The 22319-nt window shown below is 56.4% G+C and overlaps 1 protein-coding gene across 4 annotated transcripts in view; it reads right to left on the reverse strand.

The window, feature by feature from the left end:
• Positions 1–22319, reverse strand: part of SYNJ2 (synaptojanin 2) — a 72258-nt gene that overhangs the window by 22057 nt on the left and 27882 nt on the right. For 3 of the 4 annotated variants that reach the window (XM_059699949.1, XM_059699948.1, XM_059699951.1), the window contains exons 4-9: positions 20820–21045; positions 17057–17140; positions 8516–8577; positions 4375–4471; positions 1699–1871; positions 519–600 (exon numbers count right to left, since the gene is read on the reverse strand). In XM_059699949.1, the coding sequence (XP_059555932.1) occupies positions 519–600; positions 1699–1871; positions 4375–4471; positions 8516–8577; positions 17057–17140; positions 20820–21045 (724 nt within the window). The remainder of the gene's footprint in view (positions 1–518; positions 601–1698; positions 1872–4374; positions 4472–8515; positions 8578–17056; positions 17141–20819; positions 21046–22319) is intronic. The other variant, XM_059699950.1, reaches the window with a different exon arrangement.

Here is a 22319-nt window from a genome sequence, read left to right on the forward strand (position 1 = left end):
CAAGGAACCCCTGAGCAAAGAAGGGGGCCTGCGCCACAGCTACCCCCACGTTCCCATCCCACCCAGCCTCCTCTGACCCCCAAACAACGATGTCCCTGCCCCACCACCAGAGGGTGCACAGCGAGGAGGGCAGTTGGCCTGGACCACCGCCTCCTGCAAGCGGGAAGCCAGGAGGGATCACGCAGACACACGGACAGACTGGAGTTCCCTCCGAGGCCTCTAGCCAGCCTCTCGCACAGCCTCTCCAGCCTCTGCCCAGCAGTGTGCTCACAATACTCCCGCCCAGAGCCCTGCTCCCCCACGTCGGACGGAGATGCATGAAAACTGTGCCTGACGGGTCAGAGGCAAGCCAACGCCCCCCGGAGGCCTCGCCAGGTGCCTAGCACATCCCACCCCCCTCCCCACAGTTAGAAAGTGAGCCCAGCGACACCCTCATCTGCCCACAGAGGCGCAGGCCCAGCCTGCCCCGCTGAAGGCACGGACACGACTGAGGACCGAGGGGCCGGGGCAGGACAGACCTCAAGCGCAATGAAGCTCTGCACCGTGTTGGTTCGGTCCAGGCAGTCGAGACAGTTCATCCGCAAAGTGCCTTTCTGAAAACTTAGGAAAACAGGAAATAAACGGTTACATGTTGTGTTAGAAGGAGCAATGGCTGCAGCACAGTGGCCTGTGTGTGACGTAGGCCCCCCAAAACGCGTGCCCCTCGTAGCTCACCAGGACCCCAGCACACGCTCGGCAGCCCGCACACCCGGGTCATTCTAAACACAGTCGATTCCCGTGATTCACCGCAGTAACGCTCAGGAAGTGGCCGTGAACTATCGGTGATCCACTAGGCCACGAGCAAATCCTGAGCCACTGCTCGCAGGTTCCTGAGCCTCTGGTCCCGCATTTCCACCAACTACTCCACACACAGCCTTGTTTCGTGGGCTCCTCTGGCAGAGATGCCTTGGTTAGCTCTGTGCATTCCGCAGCATTGGACTCACAGCCAATGACGCTCTCACTGCTGCACGAAGCTTCCTGAACTCTCCGTAAGTCACCTCACATCCCTCCTGTGCTGAGAGTCACTAGGCGGCACTTAGCGCCATGTTTGGGGGCCGTTTCAAACAGGGACATTGCCAACAAAGTGCACAAAAATGTGAAGCCGTGGCACTGATGAGATGGCAGCAAGAGAGCGGGACAGAGGGCAGAGCCCGCGGGAACACACGCCGGGCCGGGCGGCTCAGGCTCTCACCGGCGGAGCATGTCTGTGAGCGCCGGGAGCGTGGGTTTGGGGTCACAGGTCTACTCAGTGGGCACATTTGCAAATACCGGCTCTGGGAATAATGAGGATCGTCCGTGCTGTGATTTGAGGACCCTGGACTTGCTTTTTCTGCTCAGCTGAGCAGCAAAATCCACACCCGTTTTCCTGGGCCATCGGGGTTATGCCAGCCCCCCCTTCTCTCTCGGGGTTTCACCTCTGTCTGGAGAAGTCATATGGTTACCATGGCTCCCATTCTAGCCTGGTCGCCTTTATTGTAGATTTAATGTGCTTTCCTGTCTACTCACAACATCCAAAAGCAGGTTCTGATCTGGGGCGGGGGAAGGCTGGAACCCCGGGGCTCAGGATACTGCAAGCTGGCGAGTGGCGGGAAGGCACACAGCCGGGAGGCCCAGCCCTCCGCCACCGGCCCAGCGGGAGGGGAGACGGCGGAGACTCACCGGGGACTCACACTCGCGCCCTTGGTGAACACGTCAAAGTCATCCCAGTGGAGCTGCAGCTGGGGGCGCAGCAGGTTCTCCAGTTTCTCTAGCTTCCTGCCCCTGGCGAACTGGTGGAAGTCGAAGTTTATCATAGGCGTGTCACCGGCGTGGCACGAAGCCCAGAGCAACTTCTGGAGGGGGAGAGGGAGGAGGTGAGAGTGGCAGGGTCCAGGGGAGGAGACCATGGCAGCAAACCTCTCCCGGCTGGAATCCGCGTGGCCAACCCATCACTCACGGAGCAAGCGGCCTGTCAGTCCTGACCCTGCGAGGGCAGCACGCAGCCGGCCCACAGACCCACAGAGCATCTTGCAAACAGCAGGTCCGCCGCGGGCAAGCGACAGCCAGGCCGGGAGAGGCTGCTGAGGAGGCCCCAGGCCCGCTCCGACATCGCCCCTCTGTGGGGTTCTCCGAGGGCGCCGGGAGGGAAGGGCCACTCTGTTCTTCAGGCACCAAGTGCCACAGGCCCCGGAGGCACTGGGCAGCCCGCAGGCTGGGAGCTCATAATCCAGCTTGGGGTTGCCTGGTAACCAGCGCCATCTAGACAGGCACTAGCCTCCAGGTGGGTGCACTCTGAAGCGGCTGAGCCTCCAGGGGTTCCTCTGGGGGCTCCTGGCAGAGACCTCCCTTCCGCACCAGGAACCTCGCCCTCTCACCAGCCCCCAGGGAAGGAGACCTGGCTGCCGCCCAGGGACCTGGCCTCGGCCTCCCCCGCCCCACAGCTCCCGGCCAGACTTGTCGGAGGGTGTAAGGACTCTGAAGGACTAGTGGGACTGCGGCTGTCTGGTCCTGTGACCCAGAGCACCCGCCCACCATGGGCCAGAATGCAAATCAGTGCCCGGTGCCACCGTCAAGGAGGTGTTGCCGTGAGATGAGGTCGGATGAACTGAGCAGGGTGCTGCTCGGTGGCTCTGTCTGGAGCAGACGCCTATCCCGTGGCCTGATATGCGCGGGTGGCAGGCCGGCTGTGGGGCACGGGCCCCAGCATTGCAGAGCTGATGGGCCCAGGGAGCCGGGGCTCCATGCGACGCTGGCCAGGTCTCCTGCAGGCGGAATGTCAGCTTCTCACCTCCCACCTGCCCAGGAGCCTGCCCTCCCGGGCCTGGGCCACGGGACCGCTGCCATCTCCTGCCCCTCTTGTGCCAAAAGAGCCCGTCAGCCCAAGAGGCACTTCCACCGGCTGACAGGTCGCTGGGGATGTCTTTCCCCAGAACTCGAGGCATAAAAGGAAAAGAGATTCTTGGGCTCTTTTTCGTTCTTGCTCCCCTCCTTCCTTCTTCCTGAAAATGAGCTGCCAAGGTGGGTGGAGGGGAGCTATTTCTCAATCTCGTTGCTAGTAGCAACCAACCAAACAGGAAAAGCAGGTCTGGCCAAGTGACACTGGCACCTGGAAATGGGCACCCAGCTGGGCAGCTGCCATCAGCCAGGGGCAGGCTTGCCTTCACTCTCTCTCCATCGGCGGCTTCCTTGATCTTGAAACAACCAGGGTTTTCCCCATTAAGTGGGGGCTGCGGGTGATTGGAAAGGGACTGTGGAGTGCCCACAGCCCATTCTGGAGCTTTTCACGAATACATACGGGAACTCTGGGGACAGGGAGAGGCGGGGGGCGGAGGGGGGGGGAGTCGCTTCAACTGCTTCCTGCCCTGCCCAGGGTTTCTCCCCACACCTCCCTGGTCCTGCACAGGGAAGCCCCAGGGAGCCATGGGCAGCCGGACACAGGCAGCAGCTTTTAGGGGCAGCCCAAGCAAGAGTGGAAGGTTTGAAGGCTCTAAAGTGAGCAGGAGGAAATCACATGAGGTTTCTTGCCGTAAGCTGATCAGGAGCTCTGAAGAGCCCACTCCAGGCACAAGGGCCCTGCAGGTGTTTGCATGAGCTTGCCAGGAGGGGAGCCAGACCAAGGAAGGAGGGGTTGCATGGGCAAAGCCCAAACATTTGTGCGCACACGTGTTTGCATGTGTGGCTGGGTGCATGTGTTTGTGTGTGCGTGTATGGGTGAGTGTGTGGGTGGGCGTGCATGTATGGGTGGGTGGATGAGGGGGTGGGTGAGTGTGTGCACGTGCATGTGTGGGTGAGAGTGTGTGTGTGCATGTGTGTGTGAGTGTGTGCGTGTCCATCCAAGAGGATGGAAAAGGCCCGGCTGTCCTGAGTCTCCAGGCCCCAGTGGAAGCTCTAGGCCAGTGGTTCTCAACCTGTGGGTCGCGACCCCTTTGGCGGTCGAACGACCCTTTCACAGGGGTCGCCTAAGACCATCCTGCATATCAGATATTTACATGACGATTCATAACAGTAGCAACATTACAGTTATGAAGTAGCAACGAAAATAATTTTACGGTTGGGTCACAACATGAGGAACTGTATGTAAAGGGCCAGAAGGTGGAGAACCACTGCTCTGAGGAAATGCAGCTGGAGACAGGAGATGCTCTGTTTCAACTCAGCAAATTCTCCCAGCTCTCAGTTCACAAAAATTAAACTTCGCACATCAGGAGCCCAAGTCAGTAATGCTAGAACCCTGGTGAGGTCTGCACTGTGTTTCCAGCCCCCGCGGGAGCCTGCCTCGGAGCAGAGGCCCTCAGACTCCCCCCTCCCTCCCCTCTCCCCCCTTCCTGTGTGGAGAAGCGGGCAAGGGGCTGCATTTACCTTGAAGGCTCTGTTGAGCACCTCCTCTCCGCCTCTGTTCCCCAGCAGGTTTACGACCACTTGCTTCCCATACTGCTCCTTCAGGAGGACCATATGCCTGCAACAGAGCGGGCGGCACCGTGACCCGTCACCAGGACGCAGACTGAGCCCCGCCTCCAGGGGAGAGGATGTGGAAGGGACCTGCTGGGCACGAAGGCCCAGGATGCATCTGCCCATGAAAGGGCAGGAATAAACCTGGCACACGAGAGGAAGGACTTTCCAGAAAGCGCCCCATTAAACCCAGAACAGCTTGACCTGGCCCGCACGAACAGAGCCTTACAAATGCCATGTGTGTTATCTCTGAAATTAATCTGTTTCACTTGGTACCGTCTGTCCTCCGAACTGGAAAACCTGGTAGGAGAACAGTCAACCGCAGGGTCCGATTTTTATCTAAGAGCTGCTGTATTATTTTTCCATTTCTTTTCATGTAAAAATACATTTGTTTGTTTTAAGAGAGAGAGGCAGAGAGAGGGATAGAGAGATAGAAACATCCATGAGATGATTAGCTGCCTCCTGCCCTCCTGCACGGCCCCCACCGGGGACTGAGCCTGCAACCCAGCATGTGCCCTGACCAGGAATCGAACCAGCAACCTGTTGGTTCCTGGGTCGACACTCAACCGCTGAGCCACGCTGGCCGGGCTAAGAGCTGCTTTATGATGCTCCAAACAAGGAGACACAACCAAATCTCAGTCTTTAGGGAAATTATTTGTGTATCAGAGACCATTTAAAAATACATATGATGAGCCCTAGCCAGTTTTGCTCAGTGGATAGAGCGTCAGCCTGCGAACTGAAAGGCCCCAGGTTCGATTTCTGTCAAGGGCACATGCCAGGGTTGTGAGCTCAATCCCCAGTGGGGACTTTCAGGAGGCAGCCGATCCATGATTCTCTCTCACCACTGATATTTCTCTCTCTCTCTCCCTCTTCCTTCCTCTCTGAAATCAATAAAAATATATTTTAAAAATACATATGTTGAAATATTAGGGAGAGACAAATGTTTACCTTTTATCACCAGCTTTTGAAAAGTAACTTTACAACTTCAACAATGGTTAGAAATGCTGAAATGCAGTGTTTAAAAAAAACATAGGAAAAAGACACAAGCAAAAAGCGGATGGAAAACTGTAATCTAATAGGGCCATCTTTAAACCTAAATATAGAAGAAAGACCAGAAGATAAAACATCATGATGTTAGAAGTGGGGGAATTTTGTGTCATTTAAAATTATTTTCTTCTTTAAACATTTCACTATTTTCCAAAGGTCTACAATGACATGTTTTTTTTATAAACAAAAATTTTAAAAAGTTAATTATCACAAAAGAACCAAACCCCATAAGAGAAAAAAACACACTCTTTTACTAATTTTGAGGGGTGGCAGTGGGTAGAAGAATACGATTTTGAAGGCGGGCAGTGCAGGTTTCTTGCTGCGGGGTTAAGCTTGAGTCCGCTGGCAGCTCCTGTCTCTGTGAATGGCCTTTCCTAGAGCAACACTCCTGGAGGCCCCGCCCTCCCCTCGGCCCCGCCCTCCCCTCGGCCCCGCCCTCCCGGCAGCCCTTCCTGGGGGAAGACACAGGGACGATGGGCCAGTGGAATCGGGCCTCCTGCAGGCTGTGCTCTGTCCCTGGAGCTGTGGGCGTGCAGCCCTGGCTGAAGCTGCCAGAAGAAATGCAACGTTCCTGGCCTGGCCTTCTGGGCTCTTGGGGGTCTCTGCCCAGAGAAGGGGTGTCCTGGCCTGAGGTGTGCCATGTGACAGAACAGCAGGCTCTGCTCTGGTGGGAAGTCCGAGCTGCCCGGCACTGAGGGAGCTCCCTTAATTCGGGGTGAAATGTGAGGAAGCCCATTGTGGCCACACATCCGAGCTGTGACCAAGCCACAATGCAGCCTGTCAGAAATAAGGCGGTCTGATGCCCACATACATCTCCACGGCTCCAAATTCCAAGGCTGGGAGAGGAACACCGTTACTCATCACTCATGTCACCGGCCCCACACACCCTCGATCGAATCGTTCACTGCCCTGAGCTGGCTCCTTGGTCTGTCACATGGGCCAGGCCTCCTGTGAGGGGCGGGCATGAGGAGAACGGGCGGGTGACAGTGACGAGTCCAGTGTTTGGCACGGGGGAGTTGGTTTTCCTTTCCTTCCTTTTGATTTAAAATTAAGATAGCACACTTTGTATTGATAAACTGAGACTCCCTTCAGTGGCTCTAAGGGACAGTCTTGGAGTCCACACCGAGGTCAGGAGAGCGAGGCTCCTCCTGGCATTGGTGGCTCCGTGCGTTAGGGACTTTATTCAACCTTTCAGCTCATCTGCTCCTGTCAGATGGCGCTCCTTGGAAAACGAGGAGTTTTCCAGCACCCCGGGGAGTCAGATTTCCACTTGGCAGCACCCTTCTCAAACCCAGGGCATAACTGAGGGGCCAGCAGTTAACCCCCCCTGATGTCCAGACACAAGCAGGTCTGTGCAAAGCGAGAGGGCAGATGGAGTGGATCACCATCCTGCAGAGTGAGACCGGGCACCGCCCAGTGACAGGCTAACGCCGTCATCAAAACTGTACGGCACCCCGAGCAGCCGCAGCCCAAGGCCTGCTGGAGACACCCCCTCCCGCAGGCATGGCAGACGGCAGAACGACAACAAGCAACCAGGGAAGCAAGACAGCAGGGTCCCCTGGAAAGGATCCCATGGAAAGGATTTTGCAAGTGGGGGAGGGTGGAGGGATTTACTCTGGACCAAACACATCAAAGAACTGAGGAACTCAGAGATCTGGGGGCACCTCTCCAGGGGGTGACACAGCCCTGCTCCTCCGGGGGGCCCACTGTGCCCCATCTCGGTCTGTGAGAGAAACCTGTGATCTCGCTCCCAGACACTCACTTCCAAACTGCGGCCCAATGAGAGCCACGAGCCAGTAGCTGTCAGGTCAGACGGACAGGAGGGGGGCACAGTCTGGTCAAACGTTGGGGTTAGAGGCATTAAAAAAGAAACTCCTTGGAGGCCAGAATTTTAAGTGGAGGCTGCCTGTTAAAGGACTTACGGCCTCAGAAAGGTGTTTGGGGATTCGCAGAAGAGATTGAGTTTATCCTTAGATTGAGGGGAGAAGCGAGTGTAAGAAATGAAAGGGCTCCCAAGTACACACACACACACACACACACACACACACACACATACACACACACTCCGGCCAGCTCAGGAGGAATTGCATTTTCGCTAACATTTCCTATGAACATTTAATGCAGATCAGTGTCAGCGAAAAGAAGTCCATATGCGCCACGGGTAGACACATGAATAGTGCTCAGAAAAAAAGGCAATAGCATATTCCCTACTGGGTTACATATCTCCTTCCAGGAGAAGCTATTACCAGGGGTCGCAGCTGGGCTGGTGTTACCAGGTTATGGTAAACAAGACGGCTGCAAACAAGTTTAAAGTCCCAACGAAGCTTCAGGCACAGTGATTAAAACACAAAATCACTTATGAAGTTTTATGACATTCACTAAGATAATTTTTAAACTTAGTATTTAGATTAAAACAGCAGATACTTTAGGAAGCTATTAATGCTTCAAGTTCAAGTTAATAGCTCAGTTTAAAGTACTAATAGTTCAGGTTAAAGGTGCAAAATATTTAGTGTGTTATGGTCCAATTTGTGTTTTAAAACGTGAACTATGTATACGCCAACTTTTTCCTAGAACGATACATAAAAAGCCAATAGTGGACTCTCTGGGAGTTAGGGTACTGCGACTTCTCACTTTATACCGTTCAATGTGGTGGCATCAGACCTGGGAATGTATTACTTTTAAAAGGAACACAAACGGCTACAAACACCCTATGATTCAGAGGAGCCCTTGTTAACCAGGACGCATGGATAAAGCTTCACCACGGGAGGGACTGGTGAGATGAAACAATCCCAGGCGCTGCCTGAGCATTTATTGCTGAGCCTCAGGGAAACCTGAGCGCAGGCAACAGCCTCACTTTGGAAACTCCCTTTTGCATAAAAGACCAAAGTAAAGGGCAAGGTCAGACGCAGGGCTGGGGGCCTCCCTTCCCGCTGTCCCCTGCGCCGCTGTCTGGTGGGAGGGAGACCCCTGAGGATGACAGAAGGACGGTGTCAGACGGTCTTACCTGTCGAAAGCAGGGGCGTTGGCTTCCAGGCCTCTGTTGAGTCTCAGATGATGAGAGCCAACCTAAAGCAAAGAGAAGAACCCCGTGACTCCTGCTGCTCTGTGAACCCGGAAGTGGTAACCACTCCCCATCTCTGCCAGCCCGGCCTCCAGCGGCCCCTCCCAGCCCCGATGTGGCCCCTCCCAGCGCAGGATGGCCAGGCCCCGAACTCAGTCCCGCAGCCCGAGTGGGGCTCTGCTGCGGCCCCATCTGAGCTGCAGTGCGGACCATGCCACTCACATTCTTCCACAGACAGAAGAGAAACTCCAGGGTAAGACCAGGAGGCCTGCATCACACCCACAAACCCCTCCATGGCGAGAGGTACAGCTAAGCCAATGGGAGAGAGACCACTGTCCCAGCATCCTCTGTAGCTACAGGGCCCTCGACGTCTTGTTGCTTAGAGCTACCTGTTAAACGCTGGAAGTTTAAAAACAACCTTGAAACTAACGTGTGGTTACTGAGCCAGCTAGAAGGACTCTCTCTGAACATTTCCTAGACAATTTGAGGACAGTAACGGATTGTGACCTGAGAGTAAAACAGGAACCCATGAGTCCATACCAGGGGTGGGGACATCTGGCCCTTGGGTCGTAGAAGGCCTGAGAAATCATTTGACCTGGCCCTGCCCAGACATGAGCGGGGAGTCAATTAAACGTTTGACCAAATACAGGAGGCTAATTTTTAAGTTGGTAGTTTTGTATGGTCTGAGAATGATGTTATAAATATCCAAAGGGCCCTTGGCCAAAAAAAAGGTACCCCCACCCCTGAATACAGATGACAGCTGGCCGGCTGGGTGAGTGGGTAGGTGGGCAGGTAGGAGGGTCGATGGATGAGTGGGTGGGTGGGTGGATGGATAGGCAGGCATATAGGTAGATGGCTGGGTAGGTGGGGGGTGGACAGATGGAGGAAGGGTGGGTGGATGGGGCAGATGGGAGGACTCTTCCTTTCAGTGGAGTACTAACTAATGGAGGAAGTGGTGGGAAATCGTCATTTTACAAGCACTATAGTAAATAATTGCTCAGCAAACATCCGGGGTTGACCCTAACCGTCAGGGGAGAGTGACGAGCAGGATACCTGCCTGGTCTCAGAGCGTCACCCACAGGCTGCTTATCATTGAAAAGGAAAACACACTAAGTGAAGAAACGGAACAGCTCCTTGCCCAGGAGATCACAATTAGCATCGCTGATGCAGGACAGAGGCTCACGTGAGGAGGACGTGGTGTCAGGGATCGACACCCTGAGCCTGATAAGATGAAGGAAAAGAAGGCCTGCATTCTCCAGGAACGCCTCGTCACAGACAGGAGGCACTGCTGGGACTAAAGGAGACAAGCATGTGACGCTACCTGCAGGTGTGACGCTGGCCTGGAGGGAGAAAGTGCCACCAGGACTCGTGAAACAACAGATAAGTCCAGAACGAGGACTGCCTGTTACATCACGGCATTGCATCCGTGTGACACTTCCGGAATGCGTGCCTGCACCGTGGAGATGCCAGCGTGTCCTTGCTCTTAGGAGAAACGTCCTGACATAATAGTAGGTAGAGACACGAGGTAGCAACTCCTCTCACTGACTCAGAAAAGAAGCAATAGCGTGTGCGCGTGCATGTGTGTGCGCGTGCATGCATGTGTGCGCATGCATGTATGTGTGTGTGTGCATGTGTGTGGAGATGGTGACAGTGAATTTGGGTGAAGGACACACAGTTCTCTCTATTGCTCGTCTGGCTTTGCTGTAGGCCTGGAGTTATTTCAAGATAAAAGTTTCTTCAAATGCACGCTTAGCTTGGGCCGTTAGCGCATATTATGAAAGCCGTGTCCTTAGACCCACCAGGGTGATCGGATGCAGTTATTACAAACATGTACCAGGTGTCACTCCACAGCGCCTGCCTGCAGGTAACACCTGTGCCCCTCTCCGAGCTTGAGGAGAGCAGCCATCCAGAAAGCCGGCTCCCGGCCGGATGCAGAGGAGACTGGGGCTGGGCTGGCCCATCTGACTGAGTCCATGAATAAGCCCCATCCCTCGGTCCGACGAAACCCTGGGGTTCTGGAGAAAGGCTCCAGCCAAGGCCTTGTCTGGTGGCTGAGCTCATGCTGCCCCCTTCCCCCACGGCCGCCACCACCTGGCTGAGGAAATGAGATGCTGAATTCCCAACACTTTCACAGCTGGTTCTGAGAAGACGCTCTGCCCTGCCCCCTGAGGCAAGTGGGCTCCTGTCTTCTTTCTGGATTTACAAGGAAGGCACCTGGGAAATGGGATCCTTTCCGCCACCCTCTGATCCCCAAGAGCAGGGGCTATGTCAGTCTGTCAGTCTGTCTGCCAGTCATGGCAAGAAGTCTCCCGGCCTCAGGGATACTGCGGCTGTTTTTAGACTCATTCCCATGGGAACGCAGCAAGGGGAGGATGGAAAACTGGGCGCAGGGCTCAGAGGCCTAGATTTTAGTTGTGACAGTTCTATTACTGGACACATCTGCCTCCCCTTCCCCCCAGTCTCAGCCCACGGTTGTTTCTTCTATAAAGGTAGAATTCAGTCACGGATGACTGCACCAGGAGTGTCCCACCTCTGGGCTTGAATTCCTCCCACTATAAAAGTCACCTGAATCCCATGACAAATTGCGTAACCAGTCCAGGATGGAGTTAGCGAGCGCACCCTGACACCCACGCCTACACAGCACGGGGTGCCAGAGAAAGACTGGAGCGAGGTGGACAGGGCCAGGCAGGAACGCCGAAGCCATGTTTTGTCCCCGACAGCACTGAGTCCAAAGTCACTGCTGACCGCAAACCCACCTGGGGACACTAAGAAGTCAAGAGCACTGCCCAGCGAATGACCAGGGCAGGGCAGTCAGGATCCCTGATCCCAGCAGTCCTCAAAGTGTGGTCCCTGGACCCACAGCACCATGTTTAATGAGCTGCCCAGGTGACTCCTGCATGTGTGTGCATGCGTGTGCACGTGTCTGCACATGTCTCCGCGTGTGCCCAAGTACTGGAGTCTGAGCAGCACTGGTTCTGACTCATCTTCCTCCTCCATTCCCTTTTAGCTCAGGTTGCAAATGCCTGTGAGCAGAGAAGATGGGAGGAAGTGAGCAGCTGGGGGCGGGGTGGGGGAGGGGCTGTGTTCACACCTGCGCAGCCACAGGGGCACTGGGACCAGGCCCAGCCTGCCCCTGGCTGCCTCCCCAGACATCGTGGCCTCAGGCTGCGCTCACCCTGCACTCACCCGTCCTCCTTGGACATTCTCGCAGGAGGTCATCCTTCCTCCAACATTCCTTTCATTTCACTGCCTCAGGCCTCACATCCTGCCTCCTCCTCTGACACTGACCCTAGTCTGTCCTCTCTGGTGGCACCTAGTCCTGAGGCCACCAGATGTCGGACGCCTTCAGTCGGGCTGGAGTGAAGCCACGGTTGGCACCGGCAACTGGAACGCACTGTGATGCTTTATTGGGCCTCCCCTCCTTCTCCGTCACCCACCCCCCGCCCCCTGGCCAGGTGGACACTTGGACAATCACTCCTGTCTGAAGTGGTCACTTCAGTCCTACAGACCACACACCCAGGGGCACTGGCCATGAGAATAACCGAGATCTCGAGGACGCCTGGCTGTGCGTCAGCCCTGAGCCCACACCGGCCCTTGAGAGGGCCCCGCAGTCACCAAGGGCATCCGCCAATCCCTCTGGCACCCACGGCCCCTCCCCTAGTTAAGGCTGCCAGCGTCTTACCTGGATCGCTGTGACTTCCCACCTGGTGCCTTTACCTTCAGTCTTCTCTCCCCAAACTAAACCCTATCACACTTACAGCTAATCATGTCACCCACCCCTGGGAGCCCTTCCGTGCAGTGGCCCAGTGTGTGCTGGAGCCAGCTGCTACCAGCTCAGACACCAGCTCCAAGTTCCGGGACATCAAGTTGGTGGCTTGACATCAGCCATGATGGGAGCATTTACACTACAGTAATGGGCAAATGCTGCAAATGGGATTTCTCCCTCCTGGCCCTCAGAAAACTGTTTATCAGCACACCCCTGAGGAGCTCCCAAGCCTTCCTGAACACTGCAGTCATCTAGGGGTTTTCAGAAAGGACTGATGTCTGGCTCCCACCCCCAACACTGTGATTTTTAAAAAATATATATTTTTATTGATTTCAGAGAGGAAGGGAGAGGGAGAGATAGAAACATCAATGATGAGAGAGAATCATTGATCGGCTTCCTCCTACATGCCCCACACTGGGGTTCGAGCCCACAACCCGGGCATGCGCCCCCAACCGGAATCGAACCAGGGACCCTTCAGTCCGCAGGCTGCCGCTCTATCAGCTGAGCCAAACCAGCCAGGGCCAACACTGTGATTGAATTGGGATGGCATGCAATCTGGGGACCAGGAGCTTTGAAGTTGCCCAGGTGATTCTGATGTGCAGCGACGTTTGGGCACCACTCCTCTGGCAGCTCCTGGGGGAAACTGTCACCTCCTCAGCAGAAGGTAGAAGCCCGTCTGACCTGGCCCTGCCTGCCTTCCAGTCTCACCTCCCGCAGGGCCCTCCTAGGACTGCAGGCAGCCAGACCAGAACGCGTCTCTCCTATGCCCTGCACTCAGGGGTTATGTCTGCACCACGCCTTCCCTCGGCCAGGCCTGACTTCTGTGCCTGGGGGTTCTGCCCTGTCCCAAGTGAGCTCAGACCCCTCCCCTAAGCTGGGCTCTGCACACAACACGGTCATGCCGGCCCCTCCTCCCCAAATGCAGTATCTGGCGCCAGGGGCTCTGCCTCGCGCATCCAGATGCTGAGTGTCTGTGGGACAAACAGACGGCCTACTCTGGGGTGTCCGGGGGCTGGGAGACGGAACAGCCCGGAAGACGGGTCCGTGCTGCGTCCTGAGAGGCGTGAGGACGCTGCCACTGCACCTGGCGGTGTCCGCCCGGAGGCGCAGGGGAACTCATTCCCTCGCCAGAGGCAAACAGCGATGCAACCTGAGCTTTCGCCTCCCAGATGTTATGGTTCATGTTTGTGATGGTTACAGCTACCATTCCCCTGCTTTCTAGGTCCGAGATACTGTGCTCAATTCCGACATTTAACCCTCTCCGCTCCCTGGAGGTCGGTCTTGTTGACTCCATTTTACAGAAGAGGAAGCTGAGGCTTAGCGGAGACAGGAACTTCTCTACTGTTTCTGAGATAAGAACTTCTTGTTTGAAATGAGAACGTTTTTTGAGATAATATTTTTGAGATAAGCACATTCTTCTGAGATAAGAGCTTTTTTTTTTTGAGATTAGAACTTTTCACAAATGTGTGGTTCCCATGGACACAGACAACAGTGTGCTGATTCCCAGAGGAAAGGGGGAGGGGGGGAGGTAGAAGAAGGTAGAGGGGATATTCAGGGGGATGGAAGGACACCTGACTTGGGAGAGTCAACACAAGGCAGACGTCTTGTAGAACCGTATACCTGAAACCTGCATAATTTTATTCACTAATGTCACCCCAATAAATTCAATTTTAAAAAGTACACGGATCCTAAGAGAATCAGAACTTGACTAGAACTTGGGTCTGCATAACTTCAAGGCTCTAGGCTCTTAATCACAGGATAAGTGATCTTGTTTCTGTGACGTCTGCCTTACACTCAGGCAAGCACACAAGACCCACGGACAACACGCGTCCGCGACTTTATCGCGGCTCCAGTTCATGCTCGTTGTAAGTATTTTTCCCCCCACCCCAACCTCTTCGTCATTTTTGAAACTGTTGTTCTACAAGCCATCTCACATTTTGGAACAAAGAAAAGTACGACCACACAAATGAGCACAGCACGACGCATCCGAGAGCTTAGCAGTCTGACAGGGGAGGCGGGGGATGCAGGCCAGGTGGGAACAGCAGAGGCGCTCATCGTGGGGCGGCACAGGGAGCTTCAGAACTCAGACTAACTCACCTGTGCAAGACGTGGTCCCTGTGTGCACGTGACCGGGGGGGGGGGGGAGGTTCTTAAGTGACAATGGGGGCAAAGTCTTCAACAGACACACAGTATGTAAAAGATGTACTCCATAACTAACACTCCAGGAGAGCAATGAGCCTTAGGGGTAACTTCCAATGTGGCTGTTTACAAACTGTGCAACCCACTGCCATGGTGGGATGGAACTGTGAAAGGTACCCAGCTGCTGGAAATGGCCTCAGGATCCAGGACTTCCTAACAAGGGTACCATTCCTATGAAAAGTCGCACAGGAATCAGTATCCCATCGTCCTCTCTGCCCATGCCCACCCCCCTCTCCATCCCCCATCCCACCCTGGGCCCACAGGCTCATAGGTTCCCTGGGGCAGCCCCAAGAGGGGGCAACAGTGCAACTTAAAATGCAAGCTATTCACCCAAACATATCTGTGCTTATAATATAACCCAAACGAAGAAGGAAGGGGAAAGGTCCACATGGAGAAAGACAGCCAGCATCCATCCCCAGGCTTGCTCCTCACACATCCATGGAGGGAGGGAGGCCCGCCATGAGCACGGCCTGCTGGTCCCGGGAGCAGCCCAGTTCCCCTTGGAGGATGCACGTGCCCATCAGACTCAAAGGTCAGCACGTCCTTCATAAGATTCACGGACACAAAGCCTTTTGAAATGTGTTTGGAAGGAACCATGCACGGAGACTCTGGAGAAGCACTGGTGTTAGGATCTGAAAGGTGCTCCAGCTGCCGGAGAACAGGCACCAGGTCCCGCTGACACTGTGAGGCTGAGGGGCACCCGGTCCCGCTGACACTGTGAGGCTGGGGGGCAGCTGCTCCACAGCTGGTCAGGCTGCACCACGGGAGGCCAGACTGGGGACCAGAACTAAAGAGGGAACGAACGACAAATGGGTTTCGCTCTGTTTTTAGAAGAGGGAGACCAGACATGGAGGGTCCTGGACACATGGTTGTAGACGGCCGGTCTGCAGAGCCAGACACGCTCTGCGGCCGTATAACCTGGACAGACAGAGGGCACCGCCAGGAAGACGCCCCACACCATGGCCTCCAGCTCAGTGCCTGGAGGCAGCCTCGGACATCCTGGGAGAGGGACCGGCCCTGGGGGAGGTGGGTGAATTCCACTGCGCCTTCCTGAACACTCGGATTCTGTCATGACAGAATTCTTAAACGTGGTCTCCCTCTTTCCTTTTGCAGAGCTCCAGAAGTTTCAGGGGGAAATCTCCAAATCTAAAGAAAATCAAGTGTCACTCTGTGGACTGGCCAGAAGGGGGCCCTCTATGGAGACCCAGCTGCTTCGGCCTTGGGGAGCGATGGGAGGGAGGGAAGCCACTGCTCACGGGCGCAGGGTTTCAGCTGTGATGAAATGTTCTAAAATTAGATTCCATGATGGCTACACGGCTCTGTAAATGCACGAGAACCACTGGCTCGCATGCTCTGCACGGGTGAGGTTCATGGTATGTCATCTGTATCTCATCCAGCTCTTGCACACGCCCGCTGTGGGATGCGCGCCAGAGGATTCTCCACATTATAATCATGCTCAGGAGGCTGCTCTGCCGCCACTTCCTGCCACCAGCTGTTCCCAGCCGGCTCAGCCATTCCTTCCTAATGGGCAGGCTGGATGCTAGAGAGGCTTTTCCTCCCAGAACTCAGAGCCCAGATGACGCTCATCTGTCCATCTCACTCTCAGAGCTGACGTGTCTGCCCACGGCAGCGTGACGACAGACTGGAGGACAAAGCGCCTACGGTGACACGGGGTCAAGTCAAGGGCCAGTAAGACCCAGCCCTGTCAAACACCCCACGAACCTGGGAGACGGCCCTGAGCCTCTTCACTCACCCGAACCGCGGCCACCCGGAGCCAGAGGCCTGCTGAGCACACAACGTCCCCTCAGGCCAGAAGGACAGTCCGGATGGTGGACGGTCCGGATGGTGGACGGTCCGGATGGTGCTAAGGAATCTCAGGACCCCACGCAATGACACTGCCCCCCGCCCCTCGGGTAGGAACTCAGTGAACGAGGCAGCGCCAGTCCGTGGACAACGAATGCGCTCTTGGAACATGGCACCCCCGATCTCTCCCCAGGAGGCAGACGCCAAATACCTCGGCGCTGGCCCGAGCGCTGTTGTGGGCGGCAGGGGTATTTTTAGAAACCACGAGAAGACTCTGCAATTCTCACGTGGCCGCACCACGGGCCCCTGCAATGCCAACCACACCCGCTGCCCGGCCTGGGGCCCTCACAAAGCCCTCTAGGACAGTCACGACTCCCAAACACCTCTATCACGTTCTCATGTACGGAATCTGGGAGCTAACAAGGTGATTCTATTCAATTACATTCCACAGTTCCCTGTCAGCAAAGACCTCCCCACTGCAGGTGCATCAACAGTGAGCTCACGATCAGAAAATTACACACAATGCATATGTTTCCGCACCCGCCCCCCCACCCCCCCACACACACACATACACACGCCGGGCTCAACCCAATTGCGCTGCAGGAAAAGGCCAGAAACTGCCATGAAAGAACATGGTGGGAAGAAACAAGCCACAGCCGTGTGGGGAGAAGGCAGGACGAACAGTAACACGCGTGCACGGACTTCTTATGACCTACCTGGAGCCCTGGCTGCTCCCAAAACAGCGGAACCGAGCCTCTGATCTGGACGAAAGACGACACACCATCATCCATGTAGATCGTCTGCACCACAAGGAGACATAAAGGGAAGTGTTCTTCAGCGAGACCGAATGTCCGGGCCGGTAAGGGGATCCGGCCACCTGAGACCCGACACCGGAGAGAAGGGCAGACAGCGGACGTCAGGCCTGCGCTCCGCGGCCCTGCGGGCGTGGGCGCCCTGACCCGGCCCGGCCCGGCGCACTCCCCGGGATGCTGGCTGCCCACCAGCCTCCGGAGTCTGCAGCAGGCAGGGCCGCCCGGGGCTGTGCAGCTGCCCAAGCTCCCTGCAAATCCCAGCAATGCCCCCGCCCTTTTCGGGATTTAACTGACACCCTCCTTAGAGCCCTCGACTTTCACTTCGTCAATCAGCAAAGCAGAGACGGCAACTGGGAAAGGGCTGAATGAACCAAACGAACAAGCTGCAGCCAAAGGCGCCGTTGAGGGCACTCGTCAGTCCTGTCCTTGACCATTCGGGTCAAGACTTGCACTTGTCGGCCCTGGCCCCACGCCACCGAGTCCTTAAACATGCCGCTCACTAAGTCATCACACACAACACAGCTGCCACACGCTCCCGGGGACGGCCCCTGCACGGAAGCCGACACTTACTCGTGAAAGACGGCATCTCCCCTGCCCCCCAGTTACTCCAGCGCGAACCAACTCCCCAGCTGCCTGCGAGAAAGTTTTAAAGGACAGAAAGGACAGGCCCGCGCCTCACGAGGGGGAGGCCGTGGTGGTTCTCAGATGCTCTGCCCTTTATCTGAGTAACTCTACCCTGGCCTGGCAGGGCGGCCCGGGCGATGCCGCCGGCCTTTCCACTTCTCACCAGCCTGCTCCCTTACCGGGTCGCTTTCCATGGGCTAGATCTCGCTCAGATCAACATGCATTAGTCATTCTGCAGGAGGACCTGAGCGTCAGGCCGCGGGCTCCCTGGACTACAGGAATCACACCAGCCGGGGTGCCACGCTGGGGTGGGCATTCTATCCCCTGATCGCCAAAGGGAAAAGGCACTGGGTTAAGGACTTGCCATCTGTGTCCAGATACTGACCACCATTACTCTACGAACAACAAAGGAGTCAAGGTGCAGGTGGTTTAACGACTGCAGGCAGAGCTGGCCACCCTGAGGGAGAGCAAACCAGAGCGGCCGTGGGAACTGCTCGGCCGGCATTTCTCCATGAGGACACTGCTCAGTGCCGGGGATGCGATCCGAGCTACGGAGCAATACCCTTCATGTTCATGGACACGTGCTCACAGAGCCACGGCCCACGGCAGACCTCGCTCCCCTTGAGTGGGCACGTGTGGGCAACCAGCCGGAGCGAGGACCTGGGCATCCCGGAGACAAACCCAAGTCCCCAGGCATCTGCGGGGGAGCTGACCAGAGCAGAGGCCGCACCCCTGGTCTGCAGGCAAATGTGAAACGCAGAGACAGTGGAGAGATTTTCCCTGAAGCCGCATGTGCTGCACTGAAGGCAGAGTCCGCTAACATTGGATGGCATCCCTGCTAAAGACGTGCTGCAGTCTTCACCCCCAGCACCTCAGAATGTGCCCTTGTTTGGAAAGTCATTGCAGATGGGATTAGTGGAGGTGGGGCCACACTGGAGTGGGGAGGGGCCTCCTTCCAATGCGACAGGTGTCTTTACAAAAAGGGGAGGCGCGAGGGGAGAGGGCACCACGCGGAGACGCGGCAGAGACTGGAGTGGCGGCAGAGACTGGAGTGGCGGCAGAGACTGGAGTGGCGCTGCCACAGCCGGGCCACCAGGAGCGGGAAGAGGCAGGAAGGACCCTCCCTGGGGCCGCAGGGGGAGGCGGCCTCTGAATAATTTCCAGTTGTTTAAGCCACGCTGGGGAGCCACGCTCGTCCTTCTCCATTTTTAGTCAAAAGTCCTCTTTTAGGAAATCAGTGACATGGAGGGCAGTTGATTTCCCAATGACGTACTTCATCAGTCAGTAGACGAGACCCCAGTGTTTAAAAACTGGTTGAAATCCCAAACTCCAGGGCACACCACGCAAGAGGAGCCAGTGAGGGGCCTCGGCCCGAACGGAGACCAAGGCAGCGGCTGGCGTGGGCCTGGCTCCAGGGCCGCGGAGGAAGCCTCTGGAATCTGCTTCTGTCACCAGGCCCCGGGACTTGGTTTGCACGGTCAGCCTCTGCACTTCTGGCCTCCACTTCCCACCGCAGCACCCGGCCCACGGCAGGTGATCAATAATAAAAATGTGTTGAATGGACTGGATGAGTCCAAGGCTAATGACACGGGTGGACAGTGGTGATGACGGAGGCACGAGAACAAAAGGAAGTCAAGCTCATCTTGAAGACATGAGTGAGAGAAAAAGCCAGCGGCCTCCACTGGGGGCACCGTTTTCTCTCCATCACTTTCAACCAGGTATTTATTTACCTGCCGTGTCTACCGCCAGGAGCAAAGATATCGCAAGCAGGAGTCATAGGCAAGAAGCTGGCCCTGCTGCTCATCTTAAGGCTCCTGTTGGGGGTCCCCCCACTCAGCGTCTCACACAAGCGGACGTCCTCTCCTCTGTGCGTCTGGAAGCCTGGGCAGGCGGCCGCCGCACACACGGCCAGGCGCTCCGATCTGGGCGGAATGCCACGGCTGCAGTCCCCCGGGAAGCCCCTCTCTCGGCTGCCGTCGGCAAAGCCGCTGCCCCTAAGTACGCACAGGTTTTTGCGGCTTGACACCCACGCACCCTGCACCTGTGTGTCCCCATTCCTGTAAGTTATTCCACCTGCTGGTCTACAGGTGGCCTGGCCTCCGCATGGCACGTCAGAGGGGAACACAACCGCTGAGAGGCAGCGTCCCGGGAAGGAGGACGGATTTCGGAAACTGAACCATGAGAAATTCAGCAGAAGGTTCTAGCCCTCGGGCGCCGAGAGCCACGGCAGCCGAACATGCAGACTCCACCCCCGTATCCTGCCCCCGCCCCCGGTGCTGAGAGGCCTCTGGGGCGAAGCTTCGGTTGATTGAGAGTGAACAGGGCCTCAGGGTCGTTTCCGCCCTCACCCTTCCACGATCGATGTGCTGACTTTGGCCCTAAGATTTCTAACTTCCACTGGTCCATCGGTCGTCAGCTGCTCTCTGTTTAGCTGCCGCCCTCCACCATCCTGGGGAAACCCTGCTTCCTCTCGCTCAGGCGTGTCAAACTCGCGGCCGGGGCCGCATGCCTCGTTACCTGGCGTGCTTGCTCTAGTCTAGCTGAAAGGACCCCGGTTCGCAGCGTTTTCCCAGCGTGAGACGTGAATCAGAGATGCCACGTCTGCAGGCAGAGCCCATAACCAGCTCCCTTCCCCTTAGAGCAGTGGTTCTCAACCTTCCTGATGCCGCAGCCCTTTAATACAGTTCCTCATGTTGTGGTGACCCGCAGCCATAAAATTATTTTCGTTGCTATTTCATAACTGCAATTTTGCTGCTGTTATGAATTGTAAATATCTGATATGCAGGATGTATTTTCATGGTTACAAATTGAACATAATTAAAGCATAGTGATGAATCACAAACACAATATGTAATTATATATGTGTTTTCCGATGGTCTTAGGCGACCCCCGTGAAACGGTCCTTCGACCCCCAAAGGGATCGCGACCCACAGGTTGAGAACCGCCGCGTTAGAGTCAGACACCGCCTCAAATACCCCCCCACGGAGACGCCTGTGCCTGAGCCCCAGCCCCTCAGCCGCAGGCGGGCGGCCTGGGCACTGACCTGCTCCGTCTCCACGAAGTTGGACACGTGGCCGTCGTCGTTCACGCCGCGGGTGAGGAAGCGGGCGCCGGCGCGCTCGCAGCTGATGCGGGAGATGAGGCAGGCCTTGGCCTGCTTGTGCGAGGCATACACCGTGCGGATGGCCACCACCCCGCAGATGACCTTCAGCAGCCAGTCCCGGCAGCTCACCTGGTGCTGCCGCAGGGGCAGGTGCAGCAGCTGGTTCCTGCAGAAGAGCCACAGCCACTCAGGTCACCTCGCCTCCGGCGGGAAACGGCCCCAGAGCAAGCAGGGCGCCCCCCTACCCCTCCCCACCCCCCCGCCCATGAGCGCTGAGCTCCCCCTCCCACGAGCTCCGCACTCGGGGCACCCGGCCCGGGCGTCTGGGGCTGCCGAGGGACACATGCGCAGCAGGAGGGCAAGGAGTCCTTTCCCAAAGCCACTGCCGGTGGCCACGGCCAGGGGCAGCCAAGCCTGGCTTGGGAGCCATCACGCGCCTTTCAGCGGATGTCAGAGGAGCCTCCTTACACCTGTGGCCTCCACGTTTTAACGGGCAAGCCCATCAGTAAAAAATGTAATCACGTGTTTTGTGATTAGATAATGACAAGTGATTAAATAAATCCTACTAAACGCATGCATGCTTATTTAAATCATATCCATATCCCATGAGGTGAATTACAAAGCAATCGCAAATAAGTAAAAGAGGATAAGATGGAAATAAAACTTAGGGAAGTCCCAGCGCTTCCGTACCTGGTGGGCCGTTCTGGCTTCTGGAGGGCCCTGGCGTAACGATGGGACAACAGCCAACGCGCCAAGCGCACTGAGCACATTCTAAGTGCTTGGCATGGATTAACTCACTGCACCCTCGAAATGACGCCTTGTGGCAGGTATTATCACTCACCCCATTTCACAGATAAATAAACTAAGGCACAGCGGAGTGAAGCGCCCACTCGCCCAAGGTCAGGGGGCCAGGAAGCGGCAGCGTGGAGCTGGGAGCAGGTGTCATTCTCCCAGGCAGCCAGCCCTGGCCTCCGCTGACGAAGGCCCTACCTTTCCTGTGCGCACCACACCCTCCTGTCCCCTCTCGCCGGGTAATGAAGCGAATCTAGATCACAAGGCTCTGCTTGTTCAAAAAAGGCAGCACTAGCCCTGCCCTTGGCCTTCCTCAAAGACGGCAGCTTTCTCTCAGTCCTGGAGAAGCGTGCTGTGAGCCCTGGCGTCTCAGGTGGCTGCTCCAGGCAGCAGCGCCCCCACTGAGGCCAGCCTTCCTGCCCATGACTCGGCCACTTCCATCTGGGAGCCAGGAGCCCCCCGGGGAGCAGCCACATGGGACACCCTCACCCCCTCCCTAGCTCTCAGAACCACAGTGCCCGTCTGCTTTACAAACACCCGTCTCCCTCCCCTGCACCCCTCCCTAAAGTTCAGACCATAAACCAGCCTGAGGAACCAGTGCATGCAACCCACACACGGCATCAAGGCAAAGCCTCAAGCTGTGGCCAC

This window comes from Myotis daubentonii, chromosome 6 (assembly GCF_963259705.1).
Source record: "Myotis daubentonii chromosome 6, mMyoDau2.1, whole genome shotgun sequence".
NCBI classification, from domain to species: domain Eukaryota; kingdom Metazoa; phylum Chordata; class Mammalia; order Chiroptera; family Vespertilionidae; genus Myotis; species Myotis daubentonii.